The 21,270-nt window shown below is 35.6% G+C and overlaps 3 protein-coding genes and 1 long non-coding RNA gene across 8 annotated transcripts in view; 3 read left to right on the forward strand and 1 right to left on the reverse strand.

The window, feature by feature from the left end:
* The first annotated feature begins 2,794 nt into the window (after positions 1-2,794).
* On the forward strand, positions 2,795-10,445 carry LOC129723490 (uncharacterized). 5 transcript variants are annotated; one of them, XM_055677739.1, is made up of 10 exons: positions 2,796-2,899; positions 5,658-5,914; positions 5,970-6,115; positions 8,080-8,161; positions 8,225-8,264; positions 8,400-8,428; positions 9,528-9,692; positions 9,751-9,871; positions 9,937-10,055; positions 10,124-10,445. In XM_055677739.1, the coding sequence occupies exons 1-10, from the start codon at positions 2,827-2,829 to the stop codon at positions 10,418-10,420; spliced, it is 1,329 nt and encodes a 442-aa protein (XP_055533714.1). In that variant the 5' UTR covers positions 2,796-2,826; the 3' UTR covers positions 10,421-10,445. The 5 variants fall into 5 exon arrangements, with proteins under 5 accessions (XP_055533710.1, XP_055533714.1, XP_055533709.1 ...); XM_055677737.1 differs by having other exon boundaries at positions 2,798-2,899; positions 8,080-8,170; XM_055677735.1 differs by having other exon boundaries at positions 2,795-2,899; positions 8,225-8,428.
* Positions 6,377-6,943, reverse strand: LOC129723492 (uncharacterized). The gene is made up of 2 exons (XR_008727766.1): positions 6,672-6,943; positions 6,377-6,622 (listed from the first exon to the last, which is right to left on the reverse strand). It is a non-coding gene; the product is annotated as an uncharacterized LOC129723492 (long non-coding RNA).
* Positions 10,446-12,222: 1,777 nt separating the features above from the next.
* On the forward strand, positions 12,223-14,009 carry LOC129723491 (PRKR-interacting protein 1 homolog). Its single transcript, XM_055677740.1, has 2 exons — positions 12,223-12,480; positions 12,544-14,009. The coding sequence occupies exons 1-2, from the start codon at positions 12,364-12,366 to the stop codon at positions 13,219-13,221; spliced, it is 795 nt and encodes a 264-aa protein (XP_055533715.1). The 5' UTR covers positions 12,223-12,363; the 3' UTR covers positions 13,222-14,009.
* Positions 14,010-16,482: 2,473 nt separating this feature from the next.
* Positions 16,483-21,270, forward strand: part of LOC129723424 (clustered mitochondria protein homolog) — a 32,910-nt gene continuing 28,122 nt past the window's right edge. Inside the window, exon 1 of the mRNA XM_055677632.1 lies at positions 16,483-17,118. Within this exon, the coding sequence (XP_055533607.1) occupies positions 17,025-17,118 (94 nt within the window). The 5' untranslated portion in view covers positions 16,483-17,024. The remainder of the gene's footprint in view (positions 17,119-21,270) is intronic.

Below are 21,270 nucleotides of genomic sequence, written 5' to 3' on the forward strand. Positions count from 1 at the left end.
GGTTGTTGGTTTCAGTTAAAGTCGACAGCGGCTTCGCAGCAAGATCTGCGTCAAATAAGATCTGCGTCAAAGGCTTGATCAGGTGGATAAATTTACTGTTCCGTAACATATATTGTCAGATTTTAAAGAAGTCAAAAAGTTATCAGCGTCGCGGGAGGCGTATTGAAACTTCTTGTGAATAGTGTTCGACATCGCATCGGGGAGAATCCGGTCAAAAGTCAAATAGGACCGGAAACTTCGAGTCTCGATTTTATTTCGAACCGGACCGGAACGGAGCTACCCGGTTTGTACTTCCCGATTTTTGGTATGATTTTAACCACAAGCAGCAAAAAGCAGCAAAAAAAATTTTTTCATTCTGTGTTGGACCTTTTGACTACTTGATTTTGTTGGGGAAAGACGCCACCTTGAAGAGCTATTTGTTAAAGATTTCTCAGATTTTTTCTATATCAAAAACAAACAGTAGCTAAATTATTTTTTTTTAAATTGTTTATTCAGAGTGTCAGTTGAATTTATTTTACGGACCATGAGAAAATTTCTTATACATTACATTGACCCCAGCTCGAAAATTTTAAAGTCTCAGTTTTTCGAAAAAAAAATTGTTTGGAAATAACAGATCTCAACGTTTCATGCATTTTGCAAAATGCATCTTGACAGTTTCATGTGCATTTTTTTCATTGGTCACTCTGAGGCTCTTCTTCCCAAAGTCCGCTTGAAGTTTTGCCTGAGGACATTTTTCTAGAAGACAAAAACTCTATGCCCCAACTCTTGAATTTATCCCACGCATTTCATTGGCATCCTGATACAGAAGCACTGCAAGCTCGAGAGAAGGTTGACAGAGAAAGATGCAGAAGGAAGCAAAAAAGCGCGAGAAGACAAAGATTGTCAACGATTTGGAGATAAAGAGGGCGAAAATTGTGCAGCAGATCACCATGAAGGTACTTGCTAAAGTCGACAAACAGCTAAACACGATGAAGGAGGAATGTTTTTCATAGTTTTGTAACACTATTTTTGCAAGGCACAAATAAGCATGTGAAAATTGATTTTTTTCTCATATGTTTAAAAAAAAAAACACCGGGAAATTTCACTAAATATCATCGGGAAAACCGGGAAAAAACCGGGAAATTGAAAATTGATATTGAGTGGCCACCCTGAATTTACTGAAAACCAGTATTCGATTCAGTGATTCGCGAAAATACAGCAAAACTATTTGCTGAACAGAAAACAGTAAATGAATGGTTGCTGGAATCCAGCAAAAGAATTGATATGTCAAAAAATTTACGTCAAGCTGTCCTTAGTAAAATGCGCCAAATCGCTGTGCAGCTGGTACGGGATCATCGCTAAGCTCCTGATAGCGAATATGGGACCATAGCTAAGTCACTGTTGGGCTAGATGAACTTAAAGGTTGAAATGATAATCATACATCTCTAGTTCAACAGTAATTTGCCTATGATCCGATGGGCGGATGGAATCTGGTGCCTGACGGAAACATGGTTCCCTTGAATTAACTGGTTAACCAGCAAATTGATTTATGCTTTGCTGAATGAACAGCAAATTGTCATAGCCAGCGTTGCCAGGTAATTTTTTTAAAAATCTGGAAAAGGCAAAAAAAAATCTGGAAAATATCTGGAAGTCATTTCGTGGGGTGAAAGGTAAATTCTTCGGATAAAAGTCTTGGGGTACGTAAAATTTGAGGTGACAGAATTGCAAAATTTCGCGCCAAATTTGAAGTGATGACCTTTTTGCGGAACAGAGAAAATAAAATCTGGATAAAATCTGGATCATTCATGGAAAATCTGGATAATTGGACATCAAATCTGTCTACCTGGATACCTGTTCAAAAATCTGGATAATCCAGCTAAATCTGGATACCTGGCAACGCTGGTCATAGCTGACAACCAGCAAGTTGTATCTTGTTTTACCGAACATGCAGCAAACGACCTGTCACTTTTATGCAATTGAGCATTACTGAATAATTAGCAAATTTCATTTTGCTGAACAGATTGCTGGAAGCACAGCACATCAAAAATCAGCAAAATTTTGGTGGTTTCCAGCAATGAAAATTTGATGTGCCGACTTTTTGTTGTTTTTCTGGTATCTATCCGCATTCTCTAGAGCAGCATGAATCAAATGACTTCACAAACAAATACATACAGGTAATGCAGAAATTCTGAGCTTTGGCAAACAAATGAATTAAACAACTTATATCTTCAAGATTTGTATTCACTGGCCCAATGGGTTGTGAAGCTCCCGTCTTCTTTGTATAAATTATTGACACACTTCCATATTAATTGATGAGGAAGTTGATGACATAAAAAAGTTAGATATGTCAGCGAAAATAAGATAGTGAAGTCTACCGCTGAATTTTTCTAACTAATAAATATTGCAATTTTGTTTTTCACTTGTACTTAAACTGGTGTCGACGGAAAGCATGAGTTACACACCAAAATTTCTTGTCATGGTTCAGCAATTTTTTTTGCTGGAAACATACCAGCAAACCACTTGTTTACTGATTAACAGCATTTTTTTCAAATAATTGCTGTTATTCAGTACCACGATTTACTGAATTCCGTTCAGTTATTTATTTTTTACTGTAAACCAGTATTTCATTGATCAATTTACTGAAAACCAGTAATCGATTCAGTGATTCACGGAAAAACAGCAAAACTGTTTGCTGAACACAAAACAGCAAAAAAATGTTTGCTGGAAACCAGTGAACAAACGCATATGTCAAAAGTTTTACATCGAGCTGTCATAAGTGAAAACCGCCAAATCGTTGTGAAGCTGTCGCAAGTATAAAAAGTGTGTGTTTAAAAAATACGCCTAAAAATGGAAGCGGAATTGCAGCAAATTATTAAAATACTGCAAAACAGAGATGGCTTCGACTGGGAGATGTTGTTCCGTAAGTAAAGTTTATTTTTTTCACAAAATTTCATATTTTCAGCACAACTAAGCAAAGATGGCAGATGAAGTACAGTGTTTTTTTTGCAAACAATCTGTGGAAGGATATGTCGATGGATTGCAACGTCATTTAAAAACTCACATCGACAAAAATGAGTTCAATAAAAAATTTGTTCATTACACCTGCATGGAAACTGGTTGTCGAATGAGTTATGGAACATTCAGGAACTTAAAACAGCATATTGTCACGAAACATCCTCTACCGGAAAATAGGACAACATTTGACTCCCTGAATCTAGCGAACAATGATGATGTGCAGTTCGATGGCACTTTTGGGCAACCCCAAGAAGTTGAAAATACATCTGAAATAGAAGACGAAGAGAATTACACCTTGGATTCAATAAGAAAATTTGCGGCTATATCTATATGCCGATTGAAGGCAGACGTTTCATTCACGGATAAAAAACTCCAGCAAGTAATTAATTGTTGCGAGTCAATCGTTGGACAAATCAATGATTTTGTCCGTCAGAAATTATTTTCATTCATCGACCGTCATGCGTCCCATATACCACCAGAGCACCTTGTTGAACTACAAAACAGCCTGCAACTGGATGAGATCTTCAAAGATGCCAAAACATCTGCTAAGCAAAAGAAGTTTCTTAATAAGTTTGTTGGAACGATTCCCGAGCCTCGAGCTGTAATATTAAAAGAAAGGGAAGGGCAAAGGTTCGTCGATGGCAAAGAAAAATCTTTCAAGGTATATTTTAGCTTTCACGAATTTTAAGAGCATGCAATAATCTTGTCCCTGAAGAAAACACAAATTGCTGAGTCATTTCATACAAATCGAACAGAGTTTGAATGAATCGACCTCTAATTGTGTAACCCATAACTGTTCACCTAGAACATCTATTTTTTTACTTGTTTTTAGATTAAAGATACATTCCAATACATACCGATTGTTGAATCTTTGAAAATGGTAATGCAAAATTCACATAATCGGTTAGCTTTAACAAGAAGTACGCAAAATGTATCGCCAACGGAAAGTTTTGGAACATACCAATCATTCACTGATGGAAAGGTTTTCAAAAATAGCCCCTATTTCAAAGCACATCCTGATGCTCTGAGAATAATCATTTATGAGGATGACGTCGAACCTTGTAATGCATTGAGCTCGAGATCTGGAAAAAACAAAATTTCCGCAATTTATTTCAAAATACAAAATTTACCGCAAAAATACAATGCATCAACGAAGTCAGTATTTCCACTAATATATGCTAAATCAGCTGACGCTAAGATTCATGGATTCAATAAAATTCTGAGACCTCTGGTTGAAGACATAAAAAGGTTGGAAACAGGAGTCACCATTTGTGTTGAAAACGAAACTATTCTTGTTAGAGGCACAGTTATTGTCGTGGCCGGAGACACCTTGGCGATGCACGAGTTATTAGGACTGGTAGGACCATCTGCTAATTTATTTTGTCGTGAGTGTATCATAACGCGAAACGAATTCATTGAACATCCATCCACATGTAAATACCACTTACGTGATCGTCAATGGTATGAGGAAAATTTTACACGACTTCGGAATAATGGAATATCTCCAAAGGATTGCGGGCTGAAACATGGTGGATGCATCTTGAATGAACTTGGGCAGTTCCATCTAACAAATAACCATTCGTTCGATGTAATGCATGATCTAGCTGAAGGAGTGATTCCGGTGACTCTTCAGTTAGTTTTGGCACAGTATTACAGGAATAAAAAACTTGGATTTTCTATAACTTACATAAATAGCAGACTGAAGTCTTTTAAGTATGGTTACCACGATAGGAAGAACAAACCTTCGAACAATATTACTGCTTCTATGCTATTACAACCAACAAAACACAGAATGAAGCAAACTGCGTCACAATACCTGCTTCTGTTGCGAGCCTTTCCCTTCCTTTTTGCGCACAAAGTACCAGTTGATTGCAAATACATGGAACTCATAAGCCTGCTTATCAACATTACCCGGATTTCGTTTTCACCAACAGTTCCAGACTACCTCATTGCAGAATTGGAGTTTGATACAAAATCTTTTCACAATTTGTTCATCGAACTATTTCAAAATCGGCCTAATAAGCTTCATCACTTATATCACTATCCGCAGTGTATAAAGGAAATCGGGCCACTGGAACAATATGACTGTCGTGTTTTCGAACAAAAAAATAAAGCCATAAAAACTCAAATGAATGCAGCACGAAACTACAAAAATGTATGTCTAAGTTTAGCGAAAAGACAAGTATTTGCGCAAGCAGTTAGTATTGCAGAACAGCCATTCAAGGACAAAATCAGTTACCAGTCAGGAAATGTGATTATGATTAAAGACTCAATGTCATCTCAGCTGTTAGATTTTAACCCAGATGATAGATGCTTTTGCCCAAACAAACTAATCTTAAACGGAATTGAATTCCGAAAAAATTGCGTGATCTCGCTGCATAAACTAAAGCAGAATGGACTGCCACGTTTCGGTAATATACAGGAGATAATCGTTATAAATGATATCGTGAGAGTACTTGTCACCTCATGGGAAGCTGTTGATTTTGACGAAACCCTTCAAGCATATTTAGTCGAAGATGAAGATAAAAACATATTGATCGATCTAACAGAAATGCACTGCTATGCGGTGTTCTTATTTTGGAGAAAATATAACGATAGTGTTTGTTATATTTCTCGCAGAATTTACAACAATGATTTTTAAATCCAAACATATTTTTTAACAGGGAACGAAGGAATCCTTGATATGGAGACTTTTTCCATGTTGAACGAAAATGATTTTAACAGAATGAATCTCAATACTGGTCAGCGAAAACAAATTTTAAAACACCAAAAAAAAATTAATGAAATTAAAGATTATATGACCGAAGAGTCAACCGGCGGCGACACTTCATACGAACAGTATGAATACATCGAACAGGATGATGAGACGTTAGAGACCTCGCAAGTAGCAACGGCACAGCGCTCTGTTTCACTAGAAAAGGTATTTTCTATTAAACCAAAACCTGTAATGTAAAATTTAATAGCATATTTTTTAGGAATTCGATATCGACTTGATTTTTAAGAAAACTCCGGAAGGACGAAATGTCATGGCATCGTTGAAAGAAAAAAACCCGCTAAATAATAAACTGGTCAAATCGATTACCAAAATTCTATGCGAATACCTGATCAATAATTATGGTTTGTAAGTACTTCCACTTCTAGATTAAGAGTAAACAAGAACAGATCGTCATTACCGTCCAGCGCCCTAATTCCGTGCGTCGTCTTATCCCTTGCACTTTGTATCAAAATGTGACAAAATATATATAAATTTCAAACATACTTTTTAAAACAAATTATATTTAATATTTTTTTACATTTTGATACGAAGTGTACGGAATAAGGGCCGCACGGAATGACAATATCACCTACCGGCAAGGCATTCATTAGATTAAATTATCAGAACTTTCGATTTAACAATATATACCTATATATTTAGTTCAAGAAATGTTCAAATTAACTATCGTGAGGCTCCCTAATTGTGCGCGACGGTACTGTAATCAACTTTTACATTTCTTGAAAATCAACTCACCATAAAATATTTTATTGTTAGAGACTTCGTTATTCAATTTAAACGATCAATTTTTCACCATCAGTTTGTCTGACAAGGTTGAGAAAGACCGAGCGAAAGGCATGCATTTAAAAGAAATATCTAAAACAGAGATTGTAATTAGTGAAACAAACTTAGTCAAAAATCTTACCTGTCTTGATGTTTGATCTAAGACGCAGCTTTTATTTACAAGGAGACAATTGTCAACCTATTTACCTCTGCTAATGTCAGAAGCATAGGGTTCCCACATGTATTTCTGTTCATTTGGCTAAACAATTAGACCAACTGTACCGTTCGGTAGAATCTCTGTTCAAAAATCAGTACAAATCATTTTGGTTTTCCGTTGAATTTTAGATACCCAAGATTTAATTATTCGAACGTTTGAGAAAATGTTTATTATTTTTAATTGGAATGATAAAATATTCCGATTGTTCTTAGTGCTTTATTAAACTATGAAATCAAATAAACTAGATTTAAATCATGATGTTGCTGTCTAAATTTTTAATGGGAATGTTTTCACCCTTTCCCTCGTGTCCAGGGATACCAAATGTGCAGATTTATCTGCAAAATGCAGATTTTTAGAATTTGCATTTTAGATTTGCAGATATGATCAGTATTTTACAATTTCTGCAGATTCTTGTTAGAGCCTACTTATAATTGCGTAGTTTTTCTCAAAAGGTGTGCAGGCTTTTGTTAGAGAAAGTGCATTTTTTCCGAACTGGGATTAGTTTTACAGGTTTCGAGCGTTTCGCGCAGATACAGATATTAATTAAAGCAATCTGGCATCTTTGTTCGTGTCAATATGTAAATAGTATAATAGTTCGGTTGTTCGTCAATATAGTAATGGATATAACGGAATTAAAAATCGTTTGCCTTTTATTGATTTGAAAAGTATTTTATTTCAGTTTTACGTGTACTCGATTTCAACGATTAGCATTTTATATTGTTGTGTTTTGTAATGTTACTCGAATGATGTGATGACTTCGGTGTACTCTACGAGGAAGTAAATATGGCTTGAAATGTTTTTTTTTCTGATTTCAATTTATCAATGTTTTCTTCCTTGATGTGAAACAAAGAGGCAAGTAATCAGTTATAAATTACGGTGCCAACATTAACATCATTGATTTATATCTTCGAAATTATATCTGAGATCACCGCGCACACTGTCATTGATTTATTTTCGTTGAGCAGTAGCAGCCTTCAGCGTTTATAATGTTTACTTCCAAGCTTTTTTTCTATTTTATCAAGTGTTTTGCGTTTTTAAGTTATAGTAATGATTTGTTTCTTACAATGAAGGGTGCAATACCGTAATAAGCAGGTAATTTTTCGCGGATTTCTCAGCGAGTTGTTCAAAATATTTGAGTTCTGAAGTTGAGAATAGGTAGGGGCGTAAAATTTTAATTGCACAGGTAAATGTGCAGATTTTAAGCATTGAGAAATAGGATCGTTGATGGAGATCACTTAAGTCGCTGAAGTGTCCAATCCGAACAGTTTTCTGGTGTACATATATATTTTTGACCGTACTTTTTACGTTTTTAATTTTTTTCCCTTTTTTTCAGTCATCCGAGCACACATTATAAAAATATTATTGCCGTTTCATTGGTAAACAAATATGATATGCTGAAATCGGAGTTTGCGGAGGTACCCCAGGTTCTGTCGGATTAAGATGTTCATTTCAATATCGAGTATAACATGTTTTTTTAGGCTGTGTGGTTTTACCCGCACGGAAGAGGATACGGAAAACATAGTGGCAAACTACACTACCATATTGAATATATGGTGAAGAAGCACGAAAAGCAGATCCGTCAGAACAAAGTTATTCCTAATGTAAACATCAACTTCGATGCATCAACCAGCAATGCCACAGGAACCAGTTCGGAAACTACTGAGGAAAACTTGATAGAAATCGTGAGTTCTTTTTCATACTTTATGTTGCTCGCTTATAACGTTTCTCGAAAAACTGACCGGGCGAGTCATATACCAATCGACATAGTTTTAAAACAGTTGATGGGGGCTATTACAGGAGACGACAAGTGGCGAGTTTCTAGTTTGACCAATATGGTATTACAGATGGCGAGTCGGCTGGACGAGTAGCTCGTCTGCAAAACTGTTTGACTCGTTCTTGACCCAGCTTCATCAGCCAAGTTTCATTTGCGTTCTGCAATACAACATTTGGCTCGTCTCGTCAGTGACTGAACACGAGGCGAGTTGCTCGCCTCATCTTCTGTAATAGGACCCCGATGTGTGTGTTTATACAAAAGCTCGATTTTCTCTGTGATGACAACCACATTTGAACATTCCAACGCTCTTGTTCTCTTTCGAGAGTTCGCTTTTGAAAGCGAAGCAAAAAGCTGGACGGCCCCTAGAAGAATTTCTGATATAAAACATTTATTCGATTTTGTTATATGTTTTATTATACAAACAGTACCTCTATGGGAAAATCTTCGGTGTGGTGATTGTGCTTGCATTTTATAGTATTGTTATACAGGACCGTGTTTGCGATAAAGTCAGTTTCATATCGTCCTGATATTAATTTGCAGAAGGGTTTAAAAGCCGCTCCTACATAGATATTTACATGAAAATTTCAATCAGCAGTTAAATTTACCAATGCCTTCGCGTCGCTACCCATCGAAATTGAAAAGACCATTCAAATCATGCAGAAACATTGTAAACCTGACAAAACTAAGCGCAAACTATATCACGTAAGATATATTCAAGAGAAGAGTATTGGAAAGACTAGTCGATTTTTTCCCAAGTAGGTGTCCAAGGGTCCATCCATCCGAGAGTTATTCAAGTTGTAGACACTGATGCAAGCTTAGGTTAATTCGAGGACTGTTCTTAGTTAACACGTGAAAAAACTGTGTTCGACACAACTTTGGCGGCAATCAAAAATTAAGTAACGCTCATAGGGGGGATAGAGGGTATCCTTGAGCGTTACCATCCTTTACATAGGGGAATTTTTCGTTAAAATTTCTTTCTTTCGCATCTTAATATTTGTTATTTTTAGGTTGAAAACCTTAAATTCATCGTGCCATCCGACGAATCACTAGAGATGATACGAGCAAACTGGATAAAGACCTTCAAAATTCGCCAAGAGCATCGCAGAAAAGTTACCGAACCCGAGCTAATGTTGGAAATGTTCCCACTTTCTACGGCGTTCAGAGGAGCCTTGGTAATTTTGAAGTGAGATTTATTTTTTCTATTTTTATTAGTCATGTGTCTTCATATAGATTAACTTGGATTTTAATGACATGTTTCCATCCGCTAATCCCAACATTGAAGGTGAACTAGATTCATTGCAGATCAAAATTACCAATAGATTTGCCCACCTACACTCAACGATACCGGATCGTAAGTCACCGTTATGTTTATTTAAAAAAAAAATGCATTAATCCAAATTAATTTGTTTTTTTTAGATTTCATCCGCATGTTACTAATCGTAAAGGAAAAAAATCCATCACGCGGCGCGAAGCGGACAAATGACGGTTCACAGAAAGTTAATAACCTTCTGGAGAGAATTGTAGAGTGGATTGATGTATGTTATTTCTTCAATGAAAAAAATATGTACTGAATTTACAGTCAAATAATATTCTCTATTTTCAGCCAGAAGAAGATGTCGAGCAGTATGCTGAGAGATATAAAGCCACGAAAAACCCAGTTCTAATTGTGAAGGCCCCTATATACAGTTCAGGAGAAGGGTACGTTCGTATAGGAAAAAACGTTTTCTATGCGGGCTCCGAATTACCCATTACTTTTTTTACTTTGATCAAATCGCATTATTACTTCAATACGAAATTCGAGCCATCACTCTCGAATTTCTACTTTTTTTTTACTTCTACTGTACTCAAGATAACGAAACCTACAACCACCACTAACAGCTTCCTTTTACAATTGAAATAAAAAGTTAAAACTTCTTCCGTAATAATTTTTTTTTAGTTCAAACTATTGTTTCATTTATTTTTAATGTTCGTTCACAATGTTCTGTAATTTTTATTTTCATTTTATTTTCTGTTATTATTGGAAGTACATAAAGAAAACTCAAAGGTGCGTGGCTACCATATTCTGTCTAGGCATTTTATTACGCCCACGCACATTCATAGTTAAATTACAGTTAAGTTGGATAATGTTAAAATAAAATAAGGAATATGAAAAATATCGACTGTAATTTGGCTATGATTCTGCGGGTGGGCGAAAGCTGATGCCTGAACAAAACATGGTGTTCAGGCCCCTACTGATTAACTAGTAAATCAATTTTTGTTTTGCTGGACGTTCAGCAAAAAAATAACAAAAACTGTAAAATCAGCAAAATGTACTCCGCTATGCTGAACGTTCAGCAAAAACTTTATTGCTGACAAATCAGCAAGCGATATTAAATCTTGCTGAACTCCAGCAAAAACAATAACTGGTTGACCAGCAAGCAGTATTTTGTTTTACTGAACATACAGCAAGCGATCTGTCATTCTTAGGCAATTGAGTATTGCTGATTGATCAGCAAACTTCATTTTGCTGGACAGATTGCTGGAAATACAGCACACCAAAAATCAGCAAAATTTTGCTGGTTTCCAGCAAATAAAATTTGGTGTGTAGTTTCCGCTTGCAAATATTCGATCTGAACAGTGTAACCAAAAAAATTATATTTGTTTTTAAAATACAGTCAAATTTCGCTCGTTGGGCTATGTTTAGTTGGGCTACGTTTTAGTTGGGCTCCCGCTCGTTGGGTTATAGCCCAACTAAATCGAAGCCAAACATCATTTCTGATAACGTTGAATTTCGTTTGAGGGGTTTGTGGATGCATTTTAACGCAGAAAGTAGAATTAATTGAAATAAAAACAAATGAAGCTGAGTATAAATGTAAACAAACAATATTTTAATCAATTGTCAGAGAAACAATATAAGTTTTGTGCCTTAATAATGCAACGTAGAGCTATGCCTATTTTTGAAAGTATTTGAGAACACGTTATTATTGAGCATTCCTTTTTGGCTTTAAATGTGTGGCTTAAGTAAAACAAATTTCGAATTTGGCCCTATGCTGCGTTTGTCTCAGATTTTGACAGTTCGTTTGGCTCACAACATTCTCTCTATCTATTTCTCCATCTAAAGCCTGTAGTACACTCTTTGTCTAATGGTCAAATTTTTGACCTTCTGACATAATGGTCAAATTTATTTGACATCATGGTTGTTGTTTGCCCGTGTTTGCCTCATGTTAAAATTGGAGAGTGACAAATAATTATCTTCGACCAAATTTTTATCTGTCAAAAAGTGTCAAATATTTGACGCTTGGTCAAAGAGTGTAATACAGGCTTAAGTTTTGCTAGTGCAAATAGACTTGTGCGATACTTATACTGACAGTGGCAGCTTTTCAGTGGTTCCAGCTCGTATCAACTAACTGGCATCTCCATCCGATTTGCTTTGCTTTATCGCAGCCAACATCGCAGCGGTTCTACGATGTGTGGGCTCCACTGACGCTGACAGACAGCATAACATAGCGTATCAAAAGTGGCGGTGATTCCGTGTACACATTGAGATGTTAGCCCTTGTAACATGTCAGCTAGCTGGTCCGTATGCATAAAAGAATATCGATACAAATATCGCGTTTTTCAGTATCGATACGGTCGAGTATCGGACGCTTGTGCATCGATCCAAAAAATCGAAATATCGTCTCAAAAGTATCGATATTTCCGATACCGATACAATATCGCCCATTGCTAATTGTTTTGTTTTGGTAATAGTGTTTACGCAGGGTATTTCTAGTCTATCCATTCTATAACAACGCAAATTTAAGGTGAAAACTAAACTAAGCTGATGTATTGCGCGAATATATTTTCTTGGAAAACGGTAGCGCCATGGACATCAAAAACGAAGTAAAGTCTACAGATAAAGACTTTGAGAAAAAGAAATTCGTTGTTCGAAATGCTGCTGATATTCAGCGAGCTAAGCTGGACAAGCTTATGAAAAACCCCGTAAGTTACATACCACACATGTAATGAAAGAAATTGTATTAAGTTGAACAAACAACATTCCAGGAAAAACCAGTGATAATTCCAGACTCACCAAAGGAGCGCGATTTTTCATCCGCTGTACCGGCGTTCGTTCGCAACGTTATGGGATCAAGCGCTGGGGCCGGGTCAGGAGAGTTTCATGTATACCGGCATTTGCGTCGAAAGGAATACGCTAGGCAAAAGCACATTCAGGAAAAAAGTCGTGCTGAATTGTTGGACGAAGAATTCCAGCAAAAGCTTCTACAGAATCGCCAAATAATGGAAGAAAAGACGGCCAAAAATCGAGCCAAACGGTTGAAGAAGAAAGCTAAGCAAAAAGCCAATAGAGGCAAGAAACCCAAACAAGAGAACGTAGAGCAACCAGAGAGCAGCGAAGAAGATGAGAGTGATGATGAAGAAAAGCTTGGCGATACAAACGAGGAATCGAGTGCTGCGGATGGTAATGAGACAGCACAAAGTAGTACAAGTCACGAATGCAGTACGACAGAAATTGCAGACGATGACAAGCAACAGCAAGTCAACGCTAGTGAAAACAATTGTGGCTCAAAAGATGAAAAATCAATGCCAATTACGGTAGATCGGGATACCGAAGGCTTGTTAGAAAACCATGATGGTGGCAAAACAGTAATTCTTCAGGAAGAGAAAACACATGCTGACAATCATCATTTAGAATGTGAATCTAACGAGAAGAAGGATGAATAAGTTTTTTCAGAGATTTGAAAATTGCATTAGAGTACCGTGAGGCGTCCTAATTCTGCGCACTTCGTACCAAAATGTTGATGCCGTTTAGTAAGAAAGGAAACATAAGCAGAAAGTTAACAGTTAATATATAGGAAATCACTTCCAAACTTCATTTTTGAAAATCTGCTTTTAATTGATATTTTTTTAACATTTTAATACGAAGTGCACAGAATTAAGAACCGCGCAGAATTAGGGCGCCTTACGGTACTTGTTTTTCTTACTGTAACAAATCTCACTAAAGTGTCAGAATGCTACACCATTCTGTTTGTTCAGAATAAATTGGTCCATTGTAATGAAGCAACGGTTCCTGATAAGTGTTTACTATCTATTCAAATGTAAAATAAATGCTAATATTTTTCTCCAATACCTACTGAGTTTAATCACGAGATCGACATTTGATTCTTTTTACTTGTGTTCAGAAAAGTAGTCATATCGCCTCGACGTTAGAAAGCATACTTTTTACATTCGTCAAATTGTTGTCTGTTTTCTGGAATCACTAGGAAAAAGTAAAAATAAAACGTGTTCGGATGTTTGTTTTGCTTGAAACATTTTATTGTCCTCGAAAATCGAAGCAGAACAAAAAAACTGTTTCCAGAACTATTATTGTCACGGGAAAGCAAGAACTATCAAGAACATATTTTGGATGCATTATTGCTTGTTTTTTTTTTTAAGTAAAACCTGTTTCAATTTTTTTATATACTCGTATTAACTATAATAGTTTTTATTTGAAAACACTGAAGAAAAATAAATTGCATCGGTTTTTTGAAAACAAACTAAAAACCTACTAATCATATGAACAGAAAGAATTTTTTAAATTATGTGATAACTCCTAGAGTGATTTTCTTATATTTCTCTTTGGTAGATGGTAGTAATTTCAACATGTGACATATCCTGATTCTGTTAGTTACTTAACAATATATGACATTAATTAATTCCAAGCGAGAATAAAAAAAATTACCTCGAATCGCAATCTTTTCTAACCTTTTCAACATATATTATATTATAATCCTTATTATTTGAATTGGGTTGTTTAGTTATATCAGTTTTTCATATCATTCGAAAGATCTGCATTTTATAAGTAAAACTTGATTTTAAAAAACTTTCTATCGTTGTCCTTCGCTTTTTAAATCACGATTTAAAACTGCTCGAAATCGCTACAATGATCGTTCGCCCATATACCAACTGTCATTGTAGCGATTTATAGCGAATTTTTATTCTTCATTTAAAAATCGAAGGATAATGATATGAAGTTTTAAAAAATCACGTTTTGCTCAGAAAATTACACTCTTTCAGATGATATATAAAAATCGGAAATCCGTGAATAGCTCAACAACCCAATTCAACCCTGTAATAAAATATCTGGCATCGTTGGCTATAACTGTCATTTGAAGCTTTTAAAGCCCTAAGCCTAAGACAAGACGTGACAGCTGGTCACCGTGACATTCAACCAATTTGAACCGGCTGCTGATTGGCTGTATCCGATAACGCAATCGTCACGTAGAAAATATAACGAGGTTACTTTTCACTGTAAAGCAGTGATGCTGGAGAGTCATAATTTAGCTATTATAATTGTTCATGAATAATGATGCAAAAGTATGCAAGGTACATGATATTACCGAGTAATGTATTTCACTGTTATAACTTAGAAATGCATTGCTTAATCGTTTTTTACTATTTCGGTTGAAGTCCAAGAAACTTAGGAAGAAAAAATTTGGGTACCAAGAAACTTAGGAAGAAAAAATTTGATAGTAGAAGTATGCTTTATTAAACATAAACTAATAAATAAAAATTGAGTATTATTCGCCTATATATTGCAATTTTAATTTGTTTTATTTTCATTGACCTGCAGAAGTTGTTAAAAATAATCATTCTGGCATCAACGGTATGGAACGTTCAAAAAAATTACGACGGGGATGACGGCCGTTACGAAAAGAAAAATAAGAAGCCAGCTGTCGCGTCTTGTCTTAACCCTAAGGCTAATGACATACTGAGGCGTCAAAGGAAGCGAAGCGTTGAGCGTTTGAGAAGCAGAATAAACAGAAGCGTTGGGTGAAGCTTCCTATGACATACTGGAGCGAGCGTCGCAAATGCGTTGTATTGTCATATTCCTAGATTTCAGTAGCGGTTTTGTTTGAAGGAAATATGAATTCGTCCAATGGAGATTTTTTTGCTTCTTCAAGCACGGTAAATTACGTTTTTAGTAAACATAGAGATTTTTTTATGAAATAAAATAATATTACTGAAGTAAGTTGCGCTACAGACGTAGTAAAAAATATAAGATATTATTCTGAATTTTAAACCCGTTGACCCCGAGCAACATTCAACTAGTTTACAATATCTATTAGGATTTAAAAAACCCATGTGAGCACAGCTAGTTACTCAGCGGCTTGCATTTTCGCGACCAAAGAAGTTCAGCATGCTAGATTCCTGACCATTCGAATCAATACTCAACATCAATCAAAAATACCAGTGTTGTTTTTCCGACGGCCTGAAAACTTTTCTCGGTAGTATTTCCTATCCTACTTTTTTTCTTTTTTAAGATTTAATACCGAAATAAAGCAAATATAAAGCACCTGGCGATATCAGGTTTAGTCTGAACATGGTATTACTACACTAACATTTTCTAAACATTGTGTAAACGAAAATGTATTTTATTTGCTTTTTTTCAATTACCAAACCAAAACAAAGCAAATATTAAGCACCTGGCGATGAAAAATTTAGTCTGAATATGGTAGTACCGCGTACGTATACGCGCGTCAAAACACTACTCGTTCTGTTTCGCCGCCTCTACCGACGCGTCTTTGCCGCTCCAGTATGACCGGTTTGAGCGTTTCATATAGACGTTCGAAGAAGTAGCTCAGACGCCTTTACGACGCTTTTTGCTTCGCTTCGTTTGACGCCTCAGTATGTCAGTAGCCTAAGCATCCAACTTTTTATCAAATAAGAATAACACCGTTAAAAGCAGGGATACCAGATATGCAGCTGATCTGTGCAGTTTTGTCAGAGTTCCTGCAGATTTCTGCAGGTCGGCTTTTATTTGTGCAGACATTCTTAAAATGTGTGCAGGTTTTTAAAGATACGAGTACGAGCGCAATTTTATAGAACTTTAAAGTATTTTTTTTCGGATTTCAGCTGATTTCACTGGTTTTCGAGCAGTTGGAGACATTTTGCAAATAAACATCTGGCATCTCTTATTGAAGACTTTGCACATGTGAGTTCGTAGCCGTATGTTTACATCGTGGTTGGCCGCGTGTTGCATAATTTGAAACGTGAGATTTGTGCTTAATTCAAGTATCCAGTAATAATTGTTCCTTATTTTTGGAGTAAATACAGTTTTGATACCTTATCGAAATCAATAAACGATTGTGCTACTATTAAAACAGCGTATTGTGAAATTTATTCCTTCAATCGTCGAAACAGTGAGAGATGACAATTTACGCTGCATAAATGTGTTTGTGCTCAGTTGAATAAAGGATCTATTGAGTCTCGTCTCTCTGATTTCTATCAAAGCAGCATTCGATTCATTCTTCACAGTTGGACTCGTTCGTCGCGTTTGAAAGGTTGTGTTTTCGTTTAAACACGCGACTTCCGATTTTCCTTTCATCAGTGAGAAGTGTACCTAGCTGAAAAAGTCATAATTATCGGTGTCTTCTAGCTATTAACGATAACGGTGCGACGAATATATCTTATGTGATATCGAGCGCAGTGTGAATTTTGCTGCGCCAATCTTGAACTATCCGGCGAATTCTAATCCCGTAAGCGTAATGGCCCTTGGAACGGAGAAGATCAGCGAACCAACACCGGCAACAATTGGCAGCAAGGGAGGACACACGGCAAATTCAGAACCGAAGAAAAAAGGTTAGGAAAAATTTCAAAACTTACCGAAATCACACCCAGAATTTCGTCACTTTGGCAGTACAAAATGAATAATTAAAATTTAGTGTGGGTTGGTTGAAAGCAGTGGATTAATGAATATAGTCTATATAGTAAAGTTGCCACCCGTGATTTTCATCCGCTTTGGTGAAAAAGGATGTGTCTTCGGAAAACACATGCACCAGATTACAGAAGTCATATAACCAGTTACGTAATTACCTCCCGTAACTCGGAAAAATGCTTGCTTCACGTTGATGCGGTTTTGAGGTTGGACTCTCTTTCGACGGTCTCTCCTTCGAGTACTGGATTTTGTCCGAATGACAAATTTACGTTGCGTCAATTTGTTCGTGAGCTGCCGATTTGCTAATCTTTAATCTAATGAGTCCTTTCGTAAATTAGATATTTCGGTGCGGTAATTTTCTTCTAGTTTGAAAAGTAAAGCGGCTACGGAACCTTTTCCATATAGGAGATTTTTGAGAGAGGAATCGTTTATAGTTTCTCTCTAGTGAGACAGTGTGATCAGATGTTTTTACGCGTTAAATAAACACCAAGATGGTTTATGCAATGAAATTGTTTTTATACTGACAATTTTAAATTTACTATGTTTGAAAAATATGTGCACCTAGTTAAATTATCGTTTACTTTTGTGCGAATAGGTACAATCTAAAAAAAACATTAACTTTTTAATTCATCATAAACTAAAGCAACGTTTTTTGGTGAGAAAATACACTAAGGTCGCTTTTTACGCGGTTTTTTACCGGTTTTTTTTTACGCGGATTCCGGAATTTACGCGGATTCCGGAATTACACGGTATTTTTTTTGCGCGGATTTCGGTTTCCCTTCACTCGGAATGCAGAATTAACGCTGTTTTTTACGCGGATTCCGGAATTTACGCGGTTTTTTACGCGGATTCCGGAATTTACGCGTTTTTTTTCACGCGGCACGTATTCCCCGCGTAAAAAGCGACTTTAGTGTATATAAATACGTTGAAAACAGTTTTACTTCTGAATATTTTTGGTTCCTGAACATTATTTTTTACGTTCATTGAGGCATGTGAAAGTAGTATCTAGTAGAAATTTTTCTCAGCTTATATATGAAACCAATAAAATTGCGCTAAGTGGTATACACTGGGGTCTTTTTTTACGCGGGTTATTTTTATGCAGTTTTTTTATACGCGACTTTTTACGCGATTTTTTACAATAACGCGGATTTTTTTTACGCGGTTTCTTGAAAAAACGCGGATTATTTTTACGCGATTTGGAAGATTGTTTTTACGCGGTATTGAATAAGTTTAGTATAAGTGAATCCAATAAAGTAAAAATCAATCGTATGGTTCATGACAATAAGATATTCTGTTTTATTAATCTAAATAACGCATATTTTTAATGTATTTGCTATTATTATCAAAAAATAGGCAATTTCCGTTAATTCGGGAAGAAGGAACAAAAATACATTAATAATTGTACAACGATACGAGTCAGGGTCGTTGCGATTTACTTCCGTTCAAGAAACGAAAGCTTGAACATGTAGCAAAATTATTATAAATAAGTTATTGTCATGTTCTTCAACGAATTTTCATTTTAGAAGCACTAAAAACTCATTTTGTTTGTTTCGTTACCATTTTTATATCATTTTTCAAGTTTATATTTACTTACGTGCCATTATTTTTAATCGGATCTTATTATTGAATGGAGTTTTTTTACGCGATTTTTTTAAATTACGCGGTTTTTTATACGCGGATTTTTTCAACGCGGTACAGCCAACCGCGTAAAAAAAGACCCCAGTGTACACTTATAAATAGAGTCACGTTATGTTAGAGTATCAAAGATACTTAAAACTTAAATAACTCCGGGTAGGGTAACGTTAGGACATATGCGTAGCACAGTGTTTTTCGTCAAATGCGGCCCTTTACCAGCCTCTAAAATACTCCCAACAAGGAATCAATCCCCCGTATAGACTAGAAAAGGCAAAAATTACTCAATTTAACTGAAGCGCTCCCAGCAGCTAGAAATATCAAAAACAGTATAATCTAAAATGCACCCTTGATGAACTAAAAGCATTTTAAAAGCTTAGAGAAACACATTAAAAAAAAATATGGCTCCTAAAGCGGTTTAAAAAGCATGAAAATAAAATAATATCCAACTCCTAGATGACAAAACGACCAGAACATTACATGATCAAAATTAAGCCAAAATGCCTGAAAAAAGTGATAGCAAAAAGGCAACAACAAAAACTATAACCAAATTGAATAGAAAACGGTTCGAAGTAGCAGAAAAACGTCTCTAAAATAAGAAATAACTAAAAAATGGATCTCAAACTAGTGTCTAATGAACTAAAAAAGCACCTATAAACTATAAAAAATATCAAACTCAAGAAAATACTACGAGGTATACAGCCCTAGGGTTGTATGAGAAGGTGACGTGGGACTAAACTCTGTAATTAGGGGATTTTTGGTTCCAAAATATACAGAGTCCGCAGACAGAATCAATGTGTTTGCTCGGTGACTTACGTACTTTTATTTTCAGCCTTAAAATAAAAATACCGTTTATATTTGGCGATATTATGCCTGTAGAATTTTTTGTGCAAACAACGTGTATTTAACAGAGCACAAGCTTATCGTTCTTGTTGAAGAAGCACCAAGAATTTCTCGTAATGCGTCAAAGTTAGAATTAACTCTATATCCTCAAAAACCCAATCCAATAATACTTACGTTATCATAATGAATGGTTTTGTCTAATTTAACTCAGATTAAATCAAATTTATGATATGAACCTTACCTTCAAATTCATATGGGAGCCCTTACGAAAGTTCATTATTTGGCAAACATAAGAAGGTATTTCAAACAAAATTATCAACAAGTTCCAGCAAAAAATCATAGCAATCAAAAATTCCATTTTAGTTTTTTGCTTAACAATTATATTCGCTGTATATCGAAGCCAGCTAATAAACGTTTATTATGGAAAAGTTTAAAATAATAAAATATCATCTAATAATTTTGAAATGTAAGAAAAAATTCGGAATGAATATTAGTAAATGGACCGAAAATTCACAAGCATTCACCGGCTCTTACTCTTCTATAAATTTGTATATTTGTAGAAGTTGAACTTTCGATACTATCCGGTCACGATTATTCAGTGAATATCGAATTTAAAATATAATAAATATAACTTATAACCGTTGCATAAATGTACTATTCTTGTTGCGTAATTTATGGTAATCATATTCATGAGATAAACTGTCAATCATCATCAGCATTGCGGTTTTTCCTCAAATGCACAAGAATAAAAATGTACGAACAGAAGTGTACCACTGCAATACGAATAGTACCGCGCGCTGCAGTACGAATGGAAGTGTACCGCTGAAATGTACGAATAGAAGAGTACCGCTGCAATCATAGATGAAGAGAGACCTGCTGCTTCCTGCTTCACAGGTACTGTTGCTTATACCAGCATGTTTTCTTTCAAGACATCAGTTTTTATTACATTCTGACAGCAGGATCAGGAATTGTTCAAGAATGGGAATTGTTTAAAACTTTTCGGAAAGCTTTTACCTTCGAGACATCACATTAGTCTAAGCTTATGGAAGCAAAAATAAATTAACCTATTGGGATGGGGAGACTCTGTCGATTCTTTTTTCGATATTGATACAGAGAATATCACAGGGAACGGTTGGTGTCCATTCACGTCGTCTGTGCTAGGAATGCTTGCATGTAGTTGGTTCATTGTTCGCGTAAATTTGTCATTGATACTTTTTATCAATTTTACCGCTTAGCAATGAAATTAGAGTGATAACTAGCATATTACAAAATTGTTCTACAATTTATCTATCCAACAACATATTGGTTATTGTAATCCATCATGTGGTTATACTGTTATTAACGTTTGAAATCTAACACAACATTTGCCAGTTTTTCAGAATGCATCTCAGTATAGTAAACAAAGACGTAGTCCCACGTCAAAACTATTACAATTAATTTAAAATACATGAAAACTTGTAGCTTGAAAGTATTTCGAATAGCTTGAAAGAATAAGTTCCGAATCCAGCTCAGAATGGTTGAAAAACGACAATGGAAATAATGGTTTAAAACGGTTTAACTAGGTAGAAACGGTCAGTATAAATATGATCAAAATTTAGTCA

This window comes from Wyeomyia smithii, chromosome 2 (genome assembly GCF_029784165.1).
Source record: "Wyeomyia smithii strain HCP4-BCI-WySm-NY-G18 chromosome 2, ASM2978416v1, whole genome shotgun sequence".
In the NCBI taxonomy this organism is placed as follows: domain Eukaryota; kingdom Metazoa; phylum Arthropoda; class Insecta; order Diptera; family Culicidae; genus Wyeomyia; species Wyeomyia smithii.

Bases quoted from the DNA above. Each gene is read 5' to 3' on its own strand.
- LOC129723490 (XM_055677734.1), top strand. From the start codon at position 2,827: ATGGAAGCGGAATTGCAGCAAATTATTAAAATACTGCAAAACAGAGAT. The intron at 8,171-8,224 runs GTTCTGTCGGAT...ATGTTTTTTTAG, and splicing joins AGTTTGCGGAGGTACCCCAG to GCTGTGTGGTTTTACCCGCA. The intron at 9,693-9,750 runs GTAATTTTGAAG...GTCTTCATATAG, and splicing joins CGGCGTTCAGAGGAGCCTTG to ATTAACTTGGATTTTAATGA.
- LOC129723491 (XM_055677740.1), top strand. From the start codon at position 12,364: ATGGACATCAAAAACGAAGTAAAGTCTACAGATAAAGACTTTGAGAAA. The intron at 12,481-12,543 runs GTAAGTTACATA...ACAACATTCCAG, and splicing joins ACAAGCTTATGAAAAACCCC to GAAAAACCAGTGATAATTCC.